This window comes from Aureobasidium namibiae (genome assembly GCF_000721765.1).
Source record: "Aureobasidium namibiae CBS 147.97 unplaced genomic scaffold scaffold_6, whole genome shotgun sequence".
NCBI classification, from domain to species: Eukaryota; Fungi; Ascomycota; class Dothideomycetes; order Dothideales; family Saccotheciaceae; genus Aureobasidium; species Aureobasidium namibiae.
In genome coordinates, this window is record NW_013581203.1 from 691,978 (window position 1) to 708,032 (window position 16,055).

Genomic DNA, 16,055 nt, shown 5'->3' on the forward strand with positions numbered 1-16,055 from the left:
CTCGAGAAACGCAACGAGAAGGAGGAAGAGATGGACCAAGACGATGTCGAAAGCGATGTTTGGCTTGACATTGATCATAGAAACCCGATCAAAAAATCAATCGGCTTTAACGCTTTACCACTCAGACCCAAGAAATTCCCCAAAATCATCAACGAGTCATGCTATGGCATTAACGCAAAGTTGACAAAAGCGCTTGCCAGTTTAGCTTAGGATGCACAGAATCCAACCAAGTTGCTCCTGCGCAGGGCCGCTCGACCAGAAGTGTTTGGCTTCACGGGACGACGACTCTATGAATACCATCGGCCTTGAAGTTATCTAGCTTGACATAAACGAGAACCTAATCGAAAGCCTGGCTCGCCTCCATGATAGCTCCATCCGAGCATATAGCTATCGCGATGCAGACTGGTCTGCCGAGGTAGCTTGAGCATCTATCGAGAGCGTCGCCTGCTTAGGCTCTTTCTCTCTGGACAGACCTCTCACCCGAGTTCCATTGTGCATTTTGATAGGTCAAAGATTGATGCGCATCGCGTTTAACAAGAGTGCATAGAAGCTACTCACTAGGTGCAACCCCAAGGTATAGTCATGTCAGCTATATGAATGTACAATGGTCTTCTGGAAAGGGGAGCGTCTACTGAGAGCCATGACTTCAGATTCATTATCTCAACTCTAATATGTACGTGGTTTTCGCGATGTTTCTGGTGGCGAGACGAAGAGAGTCACCATTGCAGAGGCCATGGTAAGTCGTTCTAGTGTGCAAATGTGGGACAACTCTACAAAAGGTCTTGATGCAAGCACAGCATTAGAATACGTACAGAGTTTGAGATCTTTGACCAACATGGCTCGTATCTCTACTGCTGTTGCTTTATACCAAGCAGGAAAGTCTCTCTACGATTGTTCTGCCTCTCTCTCAACTATCACACAACCACACAACCTCTCTTCTCATCCTGTCCCTCCTTCTCCCTCTGCTTAATAGCCTTCTTCTGCTTCCTCGCCGCCGGACTGAGAAACTTCTTGATCTTGCCTACACCCTGCAGATACAACCAAGAACACACAAACACAACCGCAAAATTAAACAGAATATACACCCAAAAGATACCATAATCCCTCCACACATATCTCCAGTACACATTGAAGCTTGCCGTAAACGCATCTCCATCTCTGTATTGACAGAACCCGCAAAGTCCATTAGCTTGAGTAATCACATAGCCTCCAGATTGTTGGGCGTAGGGGCCAGCGTAAGCATCGCAGGACTGGCCGGGTGGAGCAGGGAAGCTAGCAAGTTCTTGAGCATCGCACTCAATGGGCAAGCCATGGGTCACAAGCGCCAGCAGGCCTTCGAGGAGATATTTGAAGGGGGAGAGCCAGTACATCCAGCTGCGCCAGAAGTAAGGGAGAGCTTGGTAGGGGACGACGACACCGCAGAAGGAGACGACGAAGAGGAAGAATATGGGTACTAGCAACGAAGCGAGAAGTTCGTTGGCGGCAAATCTAGGAAGATATTAGCAATGCTTGTGTTGGACAAAAGTTTGAACAAGGAAAACTTACGAGGCAATCGCCTGACCGAAACCAATGTAGAACAGCTCAAATGACATGATGAACAGCCAGACAGATGCAGCTCGGTATGTGCCACGAGGGAAGCCTGGCGGGAAATACCAAGCACACCAGTAGATAGTTCCAGCAACCAGCGAATAAGGTATCTCGACAACAATCGCACCGATCACGAAAGCAACCCAACTGTAGATTTTCGAGCTGGCCTCTCTGCCCTGATACAGATTTCTGAAGTTGAGGAAGCGAGGTTGCAACTGCTGAATCAGCGGTGGTGAAATGGTCAAGGTCATGAAGATGGAGAACAGTCTACTCTGCATATCGATCTGCGAGTTTCCGAGATTCCAGAAGGTGAAGCCATTGAAGAGTGCTGTGAAGATATGCAGCATGAATTTGCCGACAACGTATTGGGGAGAACGCCAGTAGGCAACGAAGGATCTGCGGACCACAGTGACGATTTGCGTACCGAGTGGCATGGCATACTCGCGATCATCATCAGTTTTGGCTCCGCCAGAAGCTTTGCGGCGGTCTTGGATCATGCTCTGGATTTCCTCTTGCTGCTTCTTTTTCTCATCAGATTCCTCCCAGAGATCTCCAAAGTCGGGTCCATTGTAGTCGGGATTTCCTGCACCGATGGCCTCGAGCATCCATTCGGCTGGGTTTGTATCGTGTGGACATTCCTGCTCGCCGTTCTTCTCCAGATAGGTAATCAATTTCTTCGATCCCTCGCCGAGCTCGCCATGGTACACAGTACGACCGCCGCTCTTGAGAAGCAAGAGATCATCGAACTCCTCGAACAGAACGCTCGAAGGCTGATGAATTGTGCACAAGATAGCTTGTCCAGCGTCCGCAAGTTTCCTAAGGAAGCGGACGATGTTAAAAGCGGCGCCTGAATCGAGACCTGAGGTCGGCTCGTCCAAGAAGATCAGTAATGCAGGCTTCGAGGCCAGTTCGACAGCAATGGTCAAACGTTTGCGCTGTTCTGGATTGAGACCCTCACCGACTTTGCCGATAGTAGCACCAGCAATATCTCGCATCTCAAGCAAGTCGAGTACATTTTCACAGTATGCATACTTCTCTTCGAGAGAGACCTCTTTTGGCTGACGAAGTTTGGCGGAGAACCTGAGTGCTTCTAGCACAGTAGCAGTCGGTTCGTGGACATCCTGTTGTTCTGCGAAACCAGTGGCTCGTTGGAAACTTCTAGGAAGAGGCTTGCCGTCAACAAGGAAGTCTCCTGATACAACACCAAAATTGATACGTTGAGCCAGAGTGTTCAGCAAAGTAGTCTTTCCAGCTCCCGAAGCTCCCATCAGAGCTGTCAATTTGCCGGGACGCACGAATCCAGACACATCCTGCAGAAGCTTGCGCTCTCCACCTTCGTACGGAATAGTGTAGTTGACGTTCCGCCATGTGAAGATGGTCTCGTTCTTGGCGATGGCCGCGACCGTGTCGTCAGAATCGGATCCTTTGCGAGCATCTTCGTTGTTCGGGGTACCGTCGACCTGACCTTGAGTTGGCTCGCCAGATTCTTCATCGCTAGTCCTTCCTCCAGTCTCGACTTCCTTCTCAACCGACTTGGGGACCTGACCACGTTTAAAGACCGTGACTTCACCGCCACCCTTGTTGGGCTTCTGCAGCTCCATACCAAGGGCCGTAAGCGCAACGAAGAATATGAAGAATGCGCATATGAACCCGAAGTTCCGCCACAGGTGACTACGGGAGTATGTGAATGCAGTCTTGATGTAGCTGGCACCGTTGACGGTTGTGGAGCCTGGTGTACTTCCTTGAAGAGCACATGACTGATACTCCGCAGAGGGTGCGTTTGGGGGCACCAGATATGGTGGATTGCACTGGAGCTCCAAATTGTAGAACTCGTTAGACATCAGACCTTCAAATCCGTATTGGACTGGGTTGACCCAGCGTAGCCACGCGAACCAAGGATGCATTTTTCGTGGCGGGATAAGATATCCAGTGTATACCACCAAGATCTGGATAACTGGTCCCGTGACTCTAGTGGCGACATCGAGAGATGCAACAAGTGACCCTACCGCTCTGAACAAAGCGTACATGGTCATTGTGACTATCCACAGGAACATCAATGAGATGAAAAATTGCGAAGCTGTCCTCTGGAGACCAGACATGAAGTAGACGACGATGTCGAAGATGAAAACTTGGACGAAAACCAGAGGAACATCGACGACAGTTTGAGCAATAGCAAAGGCGGCTGGTCGATAGAATTGATAACTCTTGTGCTTGAGTAGAATAGGTCGAGATTGGAAGACGGCTGTAAGTTCAGCCAGAGCGAGAAGGGCATTGAACAACAGCGAGAAGAACATCACACCTCCTCGAGGGAAGGCTCCAGTGGCAGTCTTTGGCTGGTCGTAGAATAGTGAGCCAACAATCAATGCTTGGAAGCCAATCCCTCCCCATTTGCCCATAGTCGCTTGCTTGTCGCCAATCATCACCAAGAATTGTCGCTGGGTACAAGCCATGACCTGCTTCGGGAAGGAGACCTCAAAGTTCTTCTTCTTGGTAGCTTTGGTTTGCGCTTCGTGTCTTGCGTCAGTGAGTTGCTGAGTCTCTCCTTCAAACTCCTCAATCTCTTTGAGGTTGCGTTTTTTCTGTTCGCTCTTTTGGAAGAGACGATCGAAGTCTTCGCCAGATCTTGGAATTTTGTCTTCCCAGCCTTCCTTGACGTGTCTTTCGTGCTCGTCAGTAACGGAAGTGATAAAGTCGGCTGATGTCCAGCGGTCAGGCTGGACGAAGCCCAAGTCTTTGAAGTACTGGACCGCGTCTTCGGTGTGTCCAAAGTAACAACACTTTCCTTCGTGAATGAGGATCACCTTGTCGAAACAATCGTAAAGAGACTCTCCTGCTTGGTATAAAGCAACAGCAGTAGAGATACGAGCCATGTTGGTCAAAGATCTCAAACTCTGTACGTATTCTAATGCTGTGCTTGCATCAAGACCTTTTGTAGAGTTGTCCCACATTTGCACACTAGAACGACTTACCATGGCCTCTGCAATGGTGACTCTCTTCTTCTCGCCACCAGAAACACCGCGAATGTATTCATTGCCAACCTTGCCGAGATCGTTAGCTTGGAAGCGAATATACTTTTTGATACTCTTACCTTGGTGCCGAGGGTGTGCTCAATCCAGAACAACTTGGTAACGATACGCAAGAATTCTTTGACATATGCTCCACGAGATTCTCCTTCCAGACGAGATTCTTTTCCGGGTGTTTTCGTTTTCAGAGCAAAGGACAAGGTGTTCTTGACCGTGATGGTCGCATAATGCAGGTCTTCATCGGGAATGAACAGAACCTCCTCCCTGTACTTCTTGCCTATCACATCCGCAGGAGTCCCGCCATAGGTAACCTCTCCGTCGATTGAAGTATATCCTGCTCGTTGGTTGGCAAGCGTTTTGAGCAGAGTAGTGCAACCAGAGCCTGGTCTTCCAAGTACAAGCAGCATCTCAGCAGGTTTGATGACACCACTGAAGTCTGACAAGATTGTTCTTTCTTGCGGTTTACCAGCGGCTTTTTTTGGTCCTCTAGAGACCAGATTCTTGATCTTTCTGGGAAGACCGAGGAAGATGTCTCCAACAGTAGGTTGCAGTGCGGCACCAAGTCCAACACCTCGTACCGTAAGGTTCTTGAAGACTAAACCAATGTGTCTGGTCTTCTCTTCCTCGGAGTGTGCCTGTCTAGTCTTGCCGAACATGCGCGACATCAGACGATCGATCTCTTCTCTTTCGTCGTCATCTTCTTTTGTCTGTTCTCTGCTCAGAACACCACTTTGACTTGTCCTTCTGCGGGAGAGACCACGGAAGAAGTCATCCTCGGTCATTTGCCCTGATAGCTTTGGTCGCGATGCTGTTGTCGTTTTGACGGGGGCAAATGAAGGATCTTGTTCGACTGGGCGCTTGTCGACAGTCTCTGGTGCCTCGACCTCTTCTGTGGGATGATACAGCATATCGGCATGGTTGGGAGATGCTTCGGCATCGGAAGGTATCGCCGTCTCTCCAGAAGACCTAGAGGTCTCACTCGGTTCGTGCAAAGGTATGGCGACCTCATCGTTGGGTGTGGTGCCAGGATGCCAGGAGAGATATGTATCGTCATGTTGTTGTATCCTTTGCGGATGTTCGTCTATTCTGCCGGATGACGGTATATAGCTGGTATATGAGTGATTCCTCGATTCCTGTTGTATGAATGACTCCGCTGGTGTTACCGGAAACCCTCCTGGCAGGTTCTCGGTATGCGGTGTCGGTCGGTCCATAATTAGATTAGTATATCAGAAAGACAATCAACCAGATGCAGTCGCCTCTCAAAGCGAGGGCGTATCGAATTGTAAATTTGCTTCAGAAGCTGGAATTCATGTGATGCGGAATGGGTAGATAAACAATCGCAGCGATGAAGCCAAAAACAGAGAAGTAGAGCATACCTTACCTGCTTACCCCCTACCTATAGTTTACATTGAGAGTCATGCATGCCAGACCTCATACTGATTTTTATCATGACGACACAGAATATGCACGTTGAACGGAACGCAAGATGGCGGACTTTGCTTGGGGACACGGAACTCCGTACCGGACGTCTTATAGAGCAGTCTACATTTATTACGCAACACGAAGGTACCACGCTGCGGTAGTTTCGTGGAGAACTGGCTGCCATGCTGTGGCAATACTCATCCCTTTGTTCTGTAAGCTCAACCTTTGCGTTTGAGCCTCAGATCATGCCGAGTGCTTGGTGTCTTCGTTGATCTGCGGTTGGAGAATCTGTCAACGGTAATCCTCACAAAGTCGTCACCAAACTGTTACGCGGTTGAGAATTGGCAGATTGGCGCGGATTCTGATAAGGCTTTTGGAACCTGCGACAATCAGCCATGCGGCGTGATTGTCCCATGATGCTAACATGTTCAGTATGCGGTTAGCAGCGAAACATGTGTGCTTGTTGGTTGCCAGCAATTGTGATTTTTGACTAGTTACTGGAGTGGTCGAGAATATCATCTACCAAATCCTTTTCGCAGCCATCATATATCTATCTACTCCATCGAGTTTCACTTCACCCTTGGCCTTTTCTTTGCCTTTGGCTTCCCTCTCCCTCAAATTCTTCAGACCCTCAGGGTCATCCTCGTAAATCCATCGTCGTTTGTCTTCATCCACTTCGACAGCTCCCCAGCCACCGACTCTGCGACCTTGAGTGTCGAAACTCTGTTTCTTTTGCTCTTGCATCTTCATCTTGCGATATCGTGTGCGCGCAAAACTCAATAGAATCATACCAAGCAGGAGCTTTAGTGCGAGTAGAACAAGATATATGATGAGGAAGAAGACGAGCATAGTGCCCAGAGCGATTGCGTCGTCGATCGTCCAAAAGCGCCAGGAGCTGGCACCAGTAACGGCGTCAGCGCCTGCTCCAAAAGATGATCGACCCAATGCTCTCCTGAAGATCTGATCAATGTGCGCGAGTGCAGCCGTGGTAGAGGGTGAAGTCTCCCCAGAGGATGTCTCCAAGGTGATCGCTGTAGCAGTCGAAGGCATAGGCAGTGGCATATGTGTAGCGATAAACATGTGGTAGGTCTGCACCGAAGCGCGGATGAAGAGACAAGAAAGAGGAAGCACAGGCAGACCAAGTCGTTTAGTCAAGTTTTGGTCAGCAAAAGCATGTGAGTAGTAGTCTTTTGTCAGCACATCCAGGAAACGACCATAAAGACTCGGCTTGATGTTGTTGAACTTGGATATGTATGCGTGTTTGACCCAATCGACAATCATCTCACTGCCAATGACAGTCACAAATGGCCCCAAGATCTGGCCAAAACCTGTTGGGAACATGTTGAAGGCTTGTGGAAGAATGCTCGTACTTTGGATAGGTGATCCTGTCGAGTTTGGGCTGAAGGTCGTCGTAGAGCCACTACTGGATGAGCTCATGTTTAGACCACCAACCTCGACAATATTGCGCAGAGCAATGATGAGTAGCATGAGCCAAAGCTGGAACCTCTCCACCACATCTGCGCACGTCAGCTGGAACAAGTTCTCCTTCTCAAACTTCTTGAAGACAGTTCCTTTGATCTCAACAAACTGATTAGACATCAAAAGCGTAAGTAGAGCATTAGAGTAGGAGTTGACAGCGACATTCAGTGCGACGACTTGGTAGAAGAGCATAGCTGCATGTGCGACATTGTAAGCCAGAGCAAGTATGAACATGCCTAGGGGCAGCAGAAGCTTGCTGCGACCGTTCGGCTTGCGCTCGAGAGTCTCTTTCGAGAACAGACATTCAATAATATCCTGACCTATAGCTGACAAAAGGCGATCAAAAACCTCCAGGACATTGTAGATGACATACAGCTTGATGGCAGCCTGTCCTCGGATCTTGTGGTACATGCGACTGGCATCGAACTGCACAAGAATCATACAGCTGATGATGATCAGCGCACCATGTAAAAGGTCAGCTTTATGGTTTGGAAGCAGAGCGGAGGGTGTAGACTTGGATCGCCTGTGACGGTACAGCGGATTAGGGATTTTGAGTTTTGGAGGAACTTGTTGGAAGCGCGTCGAGTTAGGGTCATCATTACCATCCAAGGTTGCAGTTGCAGTTGCAGAGGCAGAGGCAGAGGCAGGGTCGATCAAGGGTGAACTGAAAGAGCTTCTGCGAGAAGGGTTGGCAGAAGGCGGCTGCGTTCTACGGTGCCAAACACGACCCAAGCCAGAGTATATGAAGGAGCTGATATCTCTGAACTCCTTGATCATACTTTGTACCCACCACTTTACAAGAATGCCGATAGCCTTCAAGAACCTCAGGGGCAAGATAGTGAAGGTATAAAGCCAGGCGTCCAAACATGCCAAAGCACCGAAGACCAGAGTCTGCTCCAACTGAGGTGGCAAAGCCAGGAAGTTGTATAGGCGCTCGAACTTCACTTTTGAGGACTCGTACGGAAAGTCGCTGCTCGCCGAACGATGTATGTAGAGAGCTGATGGGCGCTCCGAGGAAAGTTCGAGTTGCAGATAGGTGGGCAGGGAGAGAGGCGGGACTGGGATTGCAGTAGGCATTGGAGACGGAAGCGAATCGGACATGGGTGATGGTTTCAAGGCCTCAGCACCCTGATTGTATTCCGAACCCTTCAAATTCAGGGTCGGGCGTCTGGACCTCGGGGCATCTTTATTCTCGATGGAGCTCCTGGGTATCTGAGCAGACGAAGGCTTACGCTTGATAACAGGGGTCGAATTCGAGCGGCCACTTGCAGTAGGCCTCGATGCAGTCGGCGGAGGACGGGCACTCTGCGCGGGTAGATTTGTAGTCTCGGGCACCGAGACCAGTTCCTTGGTAGAGATACCTAGTGCATTTGGTTTCGTGATATGCTCTTGGACCAAGGTGGGGATGTCGTCGATGGAACTCTCGACAGCACGTAGGGGTAGTGACTCGGGCGAAGAGATGAGTTCTTGCATCTGAGCTGCCGACAGCTTGAGGGTGGGAGATGGTGCGAGTAGCTTTCCATTGCTGGAGTTTGTCTCTAGGAGTTGCGCTGCTACCAGGGTGGGAGTGACTGCGGGACTAGCTGGCTTCTCGGAAAGACTGTCGAGGCCGGGGCTTGTAGAGTCCAGATCGACGGTATACGAGTTGGCGCCATGCTCGGTGATTGGAGACAGGGCGGGCGTGGGCAGTTGGGTTTGAGTCGCAGTCGCAATGGCCTCGCTACCGTCTGGTGTACTCTGTTTCATTTTATGTGTGCGAATCGCATTGTTCTGTTGCACGCATCAGAATGGGCCAGCCATCGATGTGTTCAGACAAGAAAGGCAGGAGCGACCATGAGTAACGCGTGTCTGTGCTGCCTCGGAATTTAGCTCCTATAAACGCCGTATTACACCTTCCCTTCCAAGCCATCTCAACTGTCAATCATACAAACCAATCGCGCAATCATGTCGGGCTACGAGGGTAAGGATGAGCTGGTATTATGAGTCCTCTGTACATCGCTGACGATTCCTAGTTGAACACAACATCAAGGAAGAGAAAAAGGACGAGGCACCACCCCGCCGCCCCGATCTGTCCACCTTCTTCACCACCCTCGATCTCGTCGACACCAGTGGACATCGCCATCCTCAAAACGCACACTCACTCCCTCTCCCCGGTGATGTCTCGGCAGCTTTCCGCAGTCTCGCAAATGCCTTTTCTATGATGCAAGGAGGTGGTCATGGCCATTCGCAAGAGAACTCAGATCAATTACTATCCCACATGGTCGAACAGTTGATGCAAGAGTCGGAGAATCCTCCTACCGAAGTCAAGGGTGTGTCAGACGAGTTCCTCGCTCAGTTGGACAGGGTTCCCAAGGCGAGCTTGAAGGACAAGGACTGTCCCATCTGTGGCAACCCTTTCCTTGATGGTAAGCTGGACTATGCATGAACACACATCCTTGTCGTGCTTTGCTGATCGTTTCTGCTAGACCCTCATCCGCTCGTTGTCCAACTCCCCTGCCACAAAGACCACCTCTTCGACCTCGAATGCATTACGCCCTGGCTCAAGCTGAACCCTACCTGTCCTCTTGACCGAAAAGAGCTGGTCAAGAAGAAGGCTCCCCCACCTCCTCCAGATGACGAGGAAGATGGAGAATACGACGACATGTATGCATGATCTCAGTCACCTATTTGGCACCTTGCGTCGTGTGTATTGGAACATACCCTTGGCTCTGTTGACAGAGAGCATTTATGACAATCGGAATATACCCATCATTCTGAACATACACCGGACCTCCGATCCTGTACACCCTCTCCTCTTAGACACCTGCGCTGGAACTACATTGCAGCTGTACATCTCAAGCCCACACTCAGTATACCACAACAACTCTGCTGCAGATGGTCTCTGTGATAGGCATTATACGACCGACTCCAGGTGATCAGACTCAGGGAGCATATCACATGTCAGCTGCTTCCCGCAATGTTACCGAAGCTCTATCACCTGAGCTCTCTCCCGCTATAAGCTTCGTTGCCGCCTTCAACTCCCTCAACCCTTATATTTGAAAAATGTTGTACCCTCTACACCAAAGAAAGCCGTGGTGGTGCAGTGGTCAGCACACCCGACCTGGTATCCTACGCTCACTTCCTACGTTCGCTTACCTAAATTCCTAATACTCTCGCTCGAGGGTCGGGAGGTCGCTGGTTCGAATCCGGCCCACGGTGCTTCATTTCTTTTTGGTATTGAAGCACTGTCACATGATTTTCCTTTTGGTATCAAGGCACGATCACATGAGCTCCGTTCTGCTCCAAGCTTCGTCGTCGCCACCCTATATTCTCTCAACCTTTATATTTCATGAATTTTGTGTCCCTCCCACCCGAAAAGCCGCGGTGGTGCAGTGGTCAGCACACCCGACCTGGTATCCTGCGCTCGCTTCCTACGTTCGCTCACCTAAGATCCCAATACTCTCGCTCTCGAGGGTCGGGAGGTCGCAGGTTCGAATCCTGCTCGTGGTGCTTTATCTTTGTTTTTGGTAATGTCTTGTTCTGCGTCGTATAATCTTCTTTGGTGCTGCTATTCCTGTGACTGGTGTTTAGTTGTTCACATTCTGCATTCTCCCTCTTTCACCCTGACACAATCCTCCCGCAGAAAGAGTTCTCGAGGTGAAAGACCGCGCCTGAGATTGTCATGCCTACCACTTCAATTCTATGCTGACAACAGATTATCGGTAGAGCAGAAGCAAAAGCCATAAGCAAATATAATTATAAGGGAGCCAGGTCGCAGAAGACAACCAACCCTCGAATCGAGTGGGAGTCCCTTTCGAGTAGTTTTCGTAGCTCCAATGGTCTAATTTGTAGAGATGTAGACATGTACTCCAGGAGCTCGAGAAACATACTTGGAAGCCAATTATCGCTGCGGTTCTATGTATGGAGAGTGACCCTGTTCACAACCTCAAAGGTGTGGTTGAACTACTGTAGATCTAGGCATATAGCCGACACAGAAGTGTCGCTGAATTCTTTAATCTAAGATTCAACCCCAGTGACTATCACACGCGTGTGTTGCATGTCTGGGTTGCTGTCACGTGCTTGTGTCTCGCGCCATACTTCCTATACCACCAATCATCCTGGTCCGGGGTCTCTCCATCTTCTTCATCAGCACCCTAATCACAGCATGTCGCATATTGAAGATCCAAAGCAACTTTCTCTTCGCACGGCACAGTTGTCGAATAATGCTCTAGGTATTAACGCTCCGCCATCACCAGCAAACAAGTCGGCTTCGGCGGACTCATCCGTGCACTACACTTGCTTCATCCGGCTGCCCTTCGCCAGAGGTGACTTTGTAGATCCGCCACAGGTAGTCCGGATAGATCAGATTTGTGTATATATAATATTCTAATGCTGCATAGGTTGATTGGAATTCCACCAAAGATCGTGCGTTATGGAAGATCATTTCCAAAGCTTCAAACAGCAAGGAGCTGGATTGTATGTATCAACCCAGCTTTATTAGACAGAGTAACATGCTAATATCTTGATAGGGGAAGACTTGTCGGTATATCTGTCTGGTTCGACTGATTTCCGGCTAACTCATACTCAGGTCAGCTCGATTTGAGGTCTCTCTCGCCTTTCTCCTCCAGCAGGCAGCATGGCTGTACGAACGACACTTTGCCCAGATGAAAGCGCAGATGAAGAAACTCAGTCCTTCGGCTTGTCCATCACCCATGCCGCCTGATTCGACAGGAAATGTCGCCTTGAACAGCAATGTAACCGCCTTTCCGGTGGCAAGTCAAGGTACGGCTCAACGTATACAGCGGTACACGATATCAAAGTTGATGAGCGATACAGGCCAAAGAGCACCATCATCTCTCTCAGCGCACATGCGAGACAGTCCAACTCCAACCATGGGCTCAGTATCCTCAGCAGTATTCCGTCAACCTCCCACGACTCTCCCTAGCCTCTCCACCACCAACCAACCACAAAAAACAGAAGGAGGACTCTCCCGCACACCCTCCACCAGAACGCTGACCCAGTCCCGCATCATCACACCTGTCAGCTCGGCCCAAGCCTCCTCAGCCAGAACCTTCAACACAGCATTTGGCAACCACCGCAAACCCATCTCCCCCCAACGCGAAATCTCCGAACCCGATTCTGATGTCTTGCAAGACTCTGATTCTTCATCGTCATCAGATGGAGAAAGCCAGAGCATAGCCCGCAGTCAAGCATTTCGCCGACCTTCTCATTATCCAAAAACTGCTAGACATGGCTACGACGACGACGATGAAGACGAAGACGCCGAGTCCTCTGGTGGCTTTTTGCCTTTTGCGACCACCGCAACCGGAAGTGCTGATGGAGCTGCAACGATCAAATCGCCGGTGAAAAGGGTGTTTGAGCAACGACCTGCTGCTCCCGATTCTTCGGCTTCGTCGGCGAGTTCTGCTGCTGCCCCTTCTCAACCAACTACAAATGTTGGCAAGCATAGAGAAAGCAACAGGGGAGACTACACCCGAGCTTCTCCAGCTAGCGCGTTGAGTCCTCGTCACCGCTCCGAGCTTTCGAAACTGAGTCCTCGCGTTCGCAAAGACGGCAGTGAAGGTACTCCGAGCATGGGAAGTTCGTTTAGCGATCTTGATGGTAAGTTATGACTCCCCTCTTCCTCCCCAAATTGATTGGATATGGTGTTGGGCTGTAGGGAGAAGAAGAAGAAGAAGCCGAGGATAGAGGAAGTCGATGCTGATGAGAGACAAAAACCACAGATGCAAGTATCTCGCAGTCAGCCATCGAAGAGGCATTCATGAGTCACATGCAACACGGCTCTGGCTCTACGACAAGCAGAATGAGTTCCATCAGCCAGGCCTTGAGGAGCAAGTACCTTTGAAAGGTGTTTGGTCCTCAGGGGGGTCATCGAATAAGATTGTTTCTGTCCTTGGGGAGGAGATTGAAACATGACAAAGGCGTAAATTGTTCACGGAGAGAGAAGTAAGGAGGCAGAGAGTGGTGGCTACTCTCATCCAGCGGAAGCAATCACCGAAGGATCTTTTATTCGCTTTTTGCTGTAAGCATCCCTTTTTCCTGTTGCTTCCAAAACTTGGTCTGATCCTTTTTTGCAAGCGTGTTCAGAAATTTGGACGTGTTGATTCGAGGATGTTGTGTTGAATGAATCATTGTGGTCTGTTGATTTCAAGAATGGAATTATATACTCGTTCGCCTATTCCGTTCGAGTGCACCCTATAATCGTTCATTGGAGCAGACCGTGCAATCACCTTAAATCAGAAAGAGTACGTGAATCGAGAGCCTTCTGGGAACCATATCTGTCAAGCACAAATGGACCATCACGAAGTGACAATGTCCGAAAATCTGTTACCATGGCTTGATGACATGCGCCGCAAAAAGCAGAGAAAACAAATGAAATGTATGCAAGACACCAGTAGCGACGAACGACGAGAGAAAAGGATAGCAAAGTAGTATCATCATTGAGCAGGGCGAACATGCGCCTGTTGTAGAGCAAGTGTAAAAGCTAGAAGAACATCATGGACGATCTACCATTCCCCCGTTGTAGTACCATCTTCATCTTGATCCCTTTTATACCGCCATGCAAGTGTAAAAGCAAAAGCAACCATGAGCTGCCACCGAAAGAAATCGCAGCCATTGGATCAAACGCCTCCTATATACCCGCCATGTAACGCCGTGGAAATGCGTAAACTCGCCGGTGAAGAAGACAAACGCCGCGCTGAGGAATCAGAAACATCAGGCGTGACCGTTTACCAGAGGGTGTAACCCCCGTCGATGAGGCAGTTGTTGCCAGTCATGTAGCTGGAACCAGGCGAGGCGAGGTAGACAGCCAAGTTGTTGAGATCATCAACAGCACCGAGACGCTTCTGGGGGGTGTTGTCCATCCAAATGCGCTTCTGAGCGTCAAGAGCAGGGACACGGTTGAGAGCGGTATCCATGTATCCAGGAGAGATGGAGTTGACACGGATGTTGTAACGAGCCCACTCGGCAGCGAGGGACTTGGTGAGCTGAATGACAGCAGCCTTGGAAGCGTTGTAACAGGACTGCTCCTGAGGGTAGTTGACGATGGTGCCGGACATGGAAGCGATGTTGATCATGGAACCTCCGCTCTTGAGCTTGATCATCTGCTGACCGACAGCCTGAGCGACGAGGAAGGTGCCGGTGATGTTGATGTCGAGGAGACGGCGGAACTTCTCAGATTCATAGGTCTCAGCCTTGACGTTGGAGCTGAGATGTGTTAGTACGAGTTAGGATGAGTGTGAAGGATGTGAACTTACTCGGCAATGCCGGCAGCGTTGATGAGAACATCGATGCGGCCATAGTGAGCAGCAACGTCCTGAACAGCCTGCTGGATGGCAGCCTCGTCACGGACGTCAACCTTGTAGAAGCGAACATCGACACCGGTCTGAGCAGAGAGCTGCTGGGCAGACTTCTCGCCAAGCTCTTGCTGGACATCGAAGATGGCAATGCCCTTCACACCAACTTCAGAGAGGGCCTGAGCCATGTTGTAACCGAGTCCGCGACCACCGCTGTGATTGAAAGTCAGTAAGGTGCGAAGTGAAGAAGAAAGTGTTGCAGTCTTACCCGGTAATAACAGCGACTTGACCAAACAAGGTGAACTTCTGCATAGTGGGAGGAAGGGCCTGGAGCAACTCATGCTTGAGGGGCTGAGCAGCAACCTCAACGTCCTGACCAGGAGGGTTGACAGGCTCGTTAGTAGCAGGGACAGCGAGGGTCTCCTGCTCGCGCTGACCGGACTTGGAGTACGAGACGACGTTGATAGACTTCTCGTCACCAGCGCCACGAACCGAGGCGAAAGTGCGGCCAAAAACTGGCGAGACGGCGGGTTGAACCGTGGCGCGGCGAGCGGCGCGGAACATGGAAGTGCGCATGACCGACAGAACAGCCATTGAACCGGATGTGTGAAGTTGTGAAGAAGGAAGTAGTATAAGAAGGACGGGTCAAGTAGATGATCGAAGGTGGAAAGACTTTGATGAACTTGAGTGAGATCGTCGAGGTTGGAGTGGATTGTCGAGGCGATGGAGGAATTGTTACAGCGGCCACGTTATATACACGCGAGAATTGTGAGGTCCGGAGGTAGCCGCGGCCTTAGAAGTGAGGGAAGGAAGTGAGTGGTGAAGTTGAGGAAGGAGCGAGTGACGCTTGAAGTAGATGTTGGCGGTTTGCTTGTGTTCTTTTTCTTAACCCGAGTGGAAGTTGCAATTGAGCGCTGGACAATTGACGGCAGGTAGCGGAAGGATTTTGTAGTAGCTTCAATTGAGGGTCAATGACGGGTTCATGAGGAAACAACCCTATAGCGAGGGAGGATATGCCTACCTACCTAGTCGAAGCCTGCAACAGACAAGTGGAGCTGATCAAACACGAGCGCTATGGGCACTGGTTATCACTTTTACTTGCTCGCTTTTTCAAGTGATTCAGTTGAATGAAATGATGCAATCTGTGACAAGTTGCCTGGAGATATCGACAGGGCAAAAGATCAGGGCTATGGCAAGAATAGAAGTGACGGCTGAGGTCAGCTTATCAGGATAGACGGAAGTCGGATGG

General features: G+C 50.1%; 5 protein-coding genes across 5 annotated transcripts; 2 read left to right on the forward strand and 3 right to left on the reverse strand.

The window, feature by feature from the left end:
* Positions 1-914: 914 nt before the first annotated feature.
* Positions 915-5,518, reverse strand: M436DRAFT_44309 (uncharacterized protein; the record flags this gene model as incomplete). The annotated part of the gene is made up of 3 exons (XM_013573113.1): positions 915-1,488; positions 1,546-4,625; positions 4,676-5,518. The coding sequence occupies 3 exons, from the start codon at positions 5,516-5,518 to the stop codon at positions 915-917; spliced, it is 4,497 nt and encodes a 1,498-aa protein (XP_013428567.1).
* Positions 5,519-6,551: 1,033 nt separating this feature from the next.
* M436DRAFT_43874 (DUF747-domain-containing protein) lies at positions 6,552-8,588 on the reverse strand (the record flags this gene model as incomplete). Its single annotated transcript, XM_013573018.1, has 2 exons — positions 6,552-8,077; positions 8,237-8,588. The coding sequence occupies 2 exons, from the start codon at positions 8,586-8,588 to the stop codon at positions 6,552-6,554; spliced, it is 1,878 nt and encodes a 625-aa protein (XP_013428472.1).
* Positions 8,589-9,455: 867 nt separating this feature from the next.
* On the forward strand, positions 9,456-10,164 carry M436DRAFT_71871 (uncharacterized protein; the record flags this gene model as incomplete). Its single annotated transcript, XM_013573266.1, has 3 exons — positions 9,456-9,471; positions 9,524-9,916; positions 9,977-10,164. The coding sequence occupies 3 exons, from the start codon at positions 9,456-9,458 to the stop codon at positions 10,162-10,164; spliced, it is 597 nt and encodes a 198-aa protein (XP_013428720.1).
* Positions 10,165-11,655: 1,491 nt separating this feature from the next.
* M436DRAFT_62834 (uncharacterized protein) lies at positions 11,656-13,356 on the forward strand (the record flags this gene model as incomplete). The annotated part of the gene is made up of 6 exons (XM_013573201.1): positions 11,656-11,838; positions 11,891-11,966; positions 12,020-12,046; positions 12,084-12,272; positions 12,327-13,112; positions 13,235-13,356. The coding sequence occupies 6 exons, from the start codon at positions 11,656-11,658 to the stop codon at positions 13,354-13,356; spliced, it is 1,383 nt and encodes a 460-aa protein (XP_013428655.1).
* Positions 13,357-14,239: 883 nt separating this feature from the next.
* Positions 14,240-15,370, reverse strand: M436DRAFT_71873 (NAD(P)-binding protein; the record flags this gene model as incomplete). Its single annotated transcript, XM_013573267.1, has 3 exons — positions 14,240-14,717; positions 14,768-15,019; positions 15,075-15,370. 3 exons carry the CDS (start codon positions 15,368-15,370, stop codon positions 14,240-14,242), a joined length of 1,026 nt encoding a protein of 341 aa, XP_013428721.1.
* Positions 15,371-16,055: the final 685 nt, after the last annotated feature.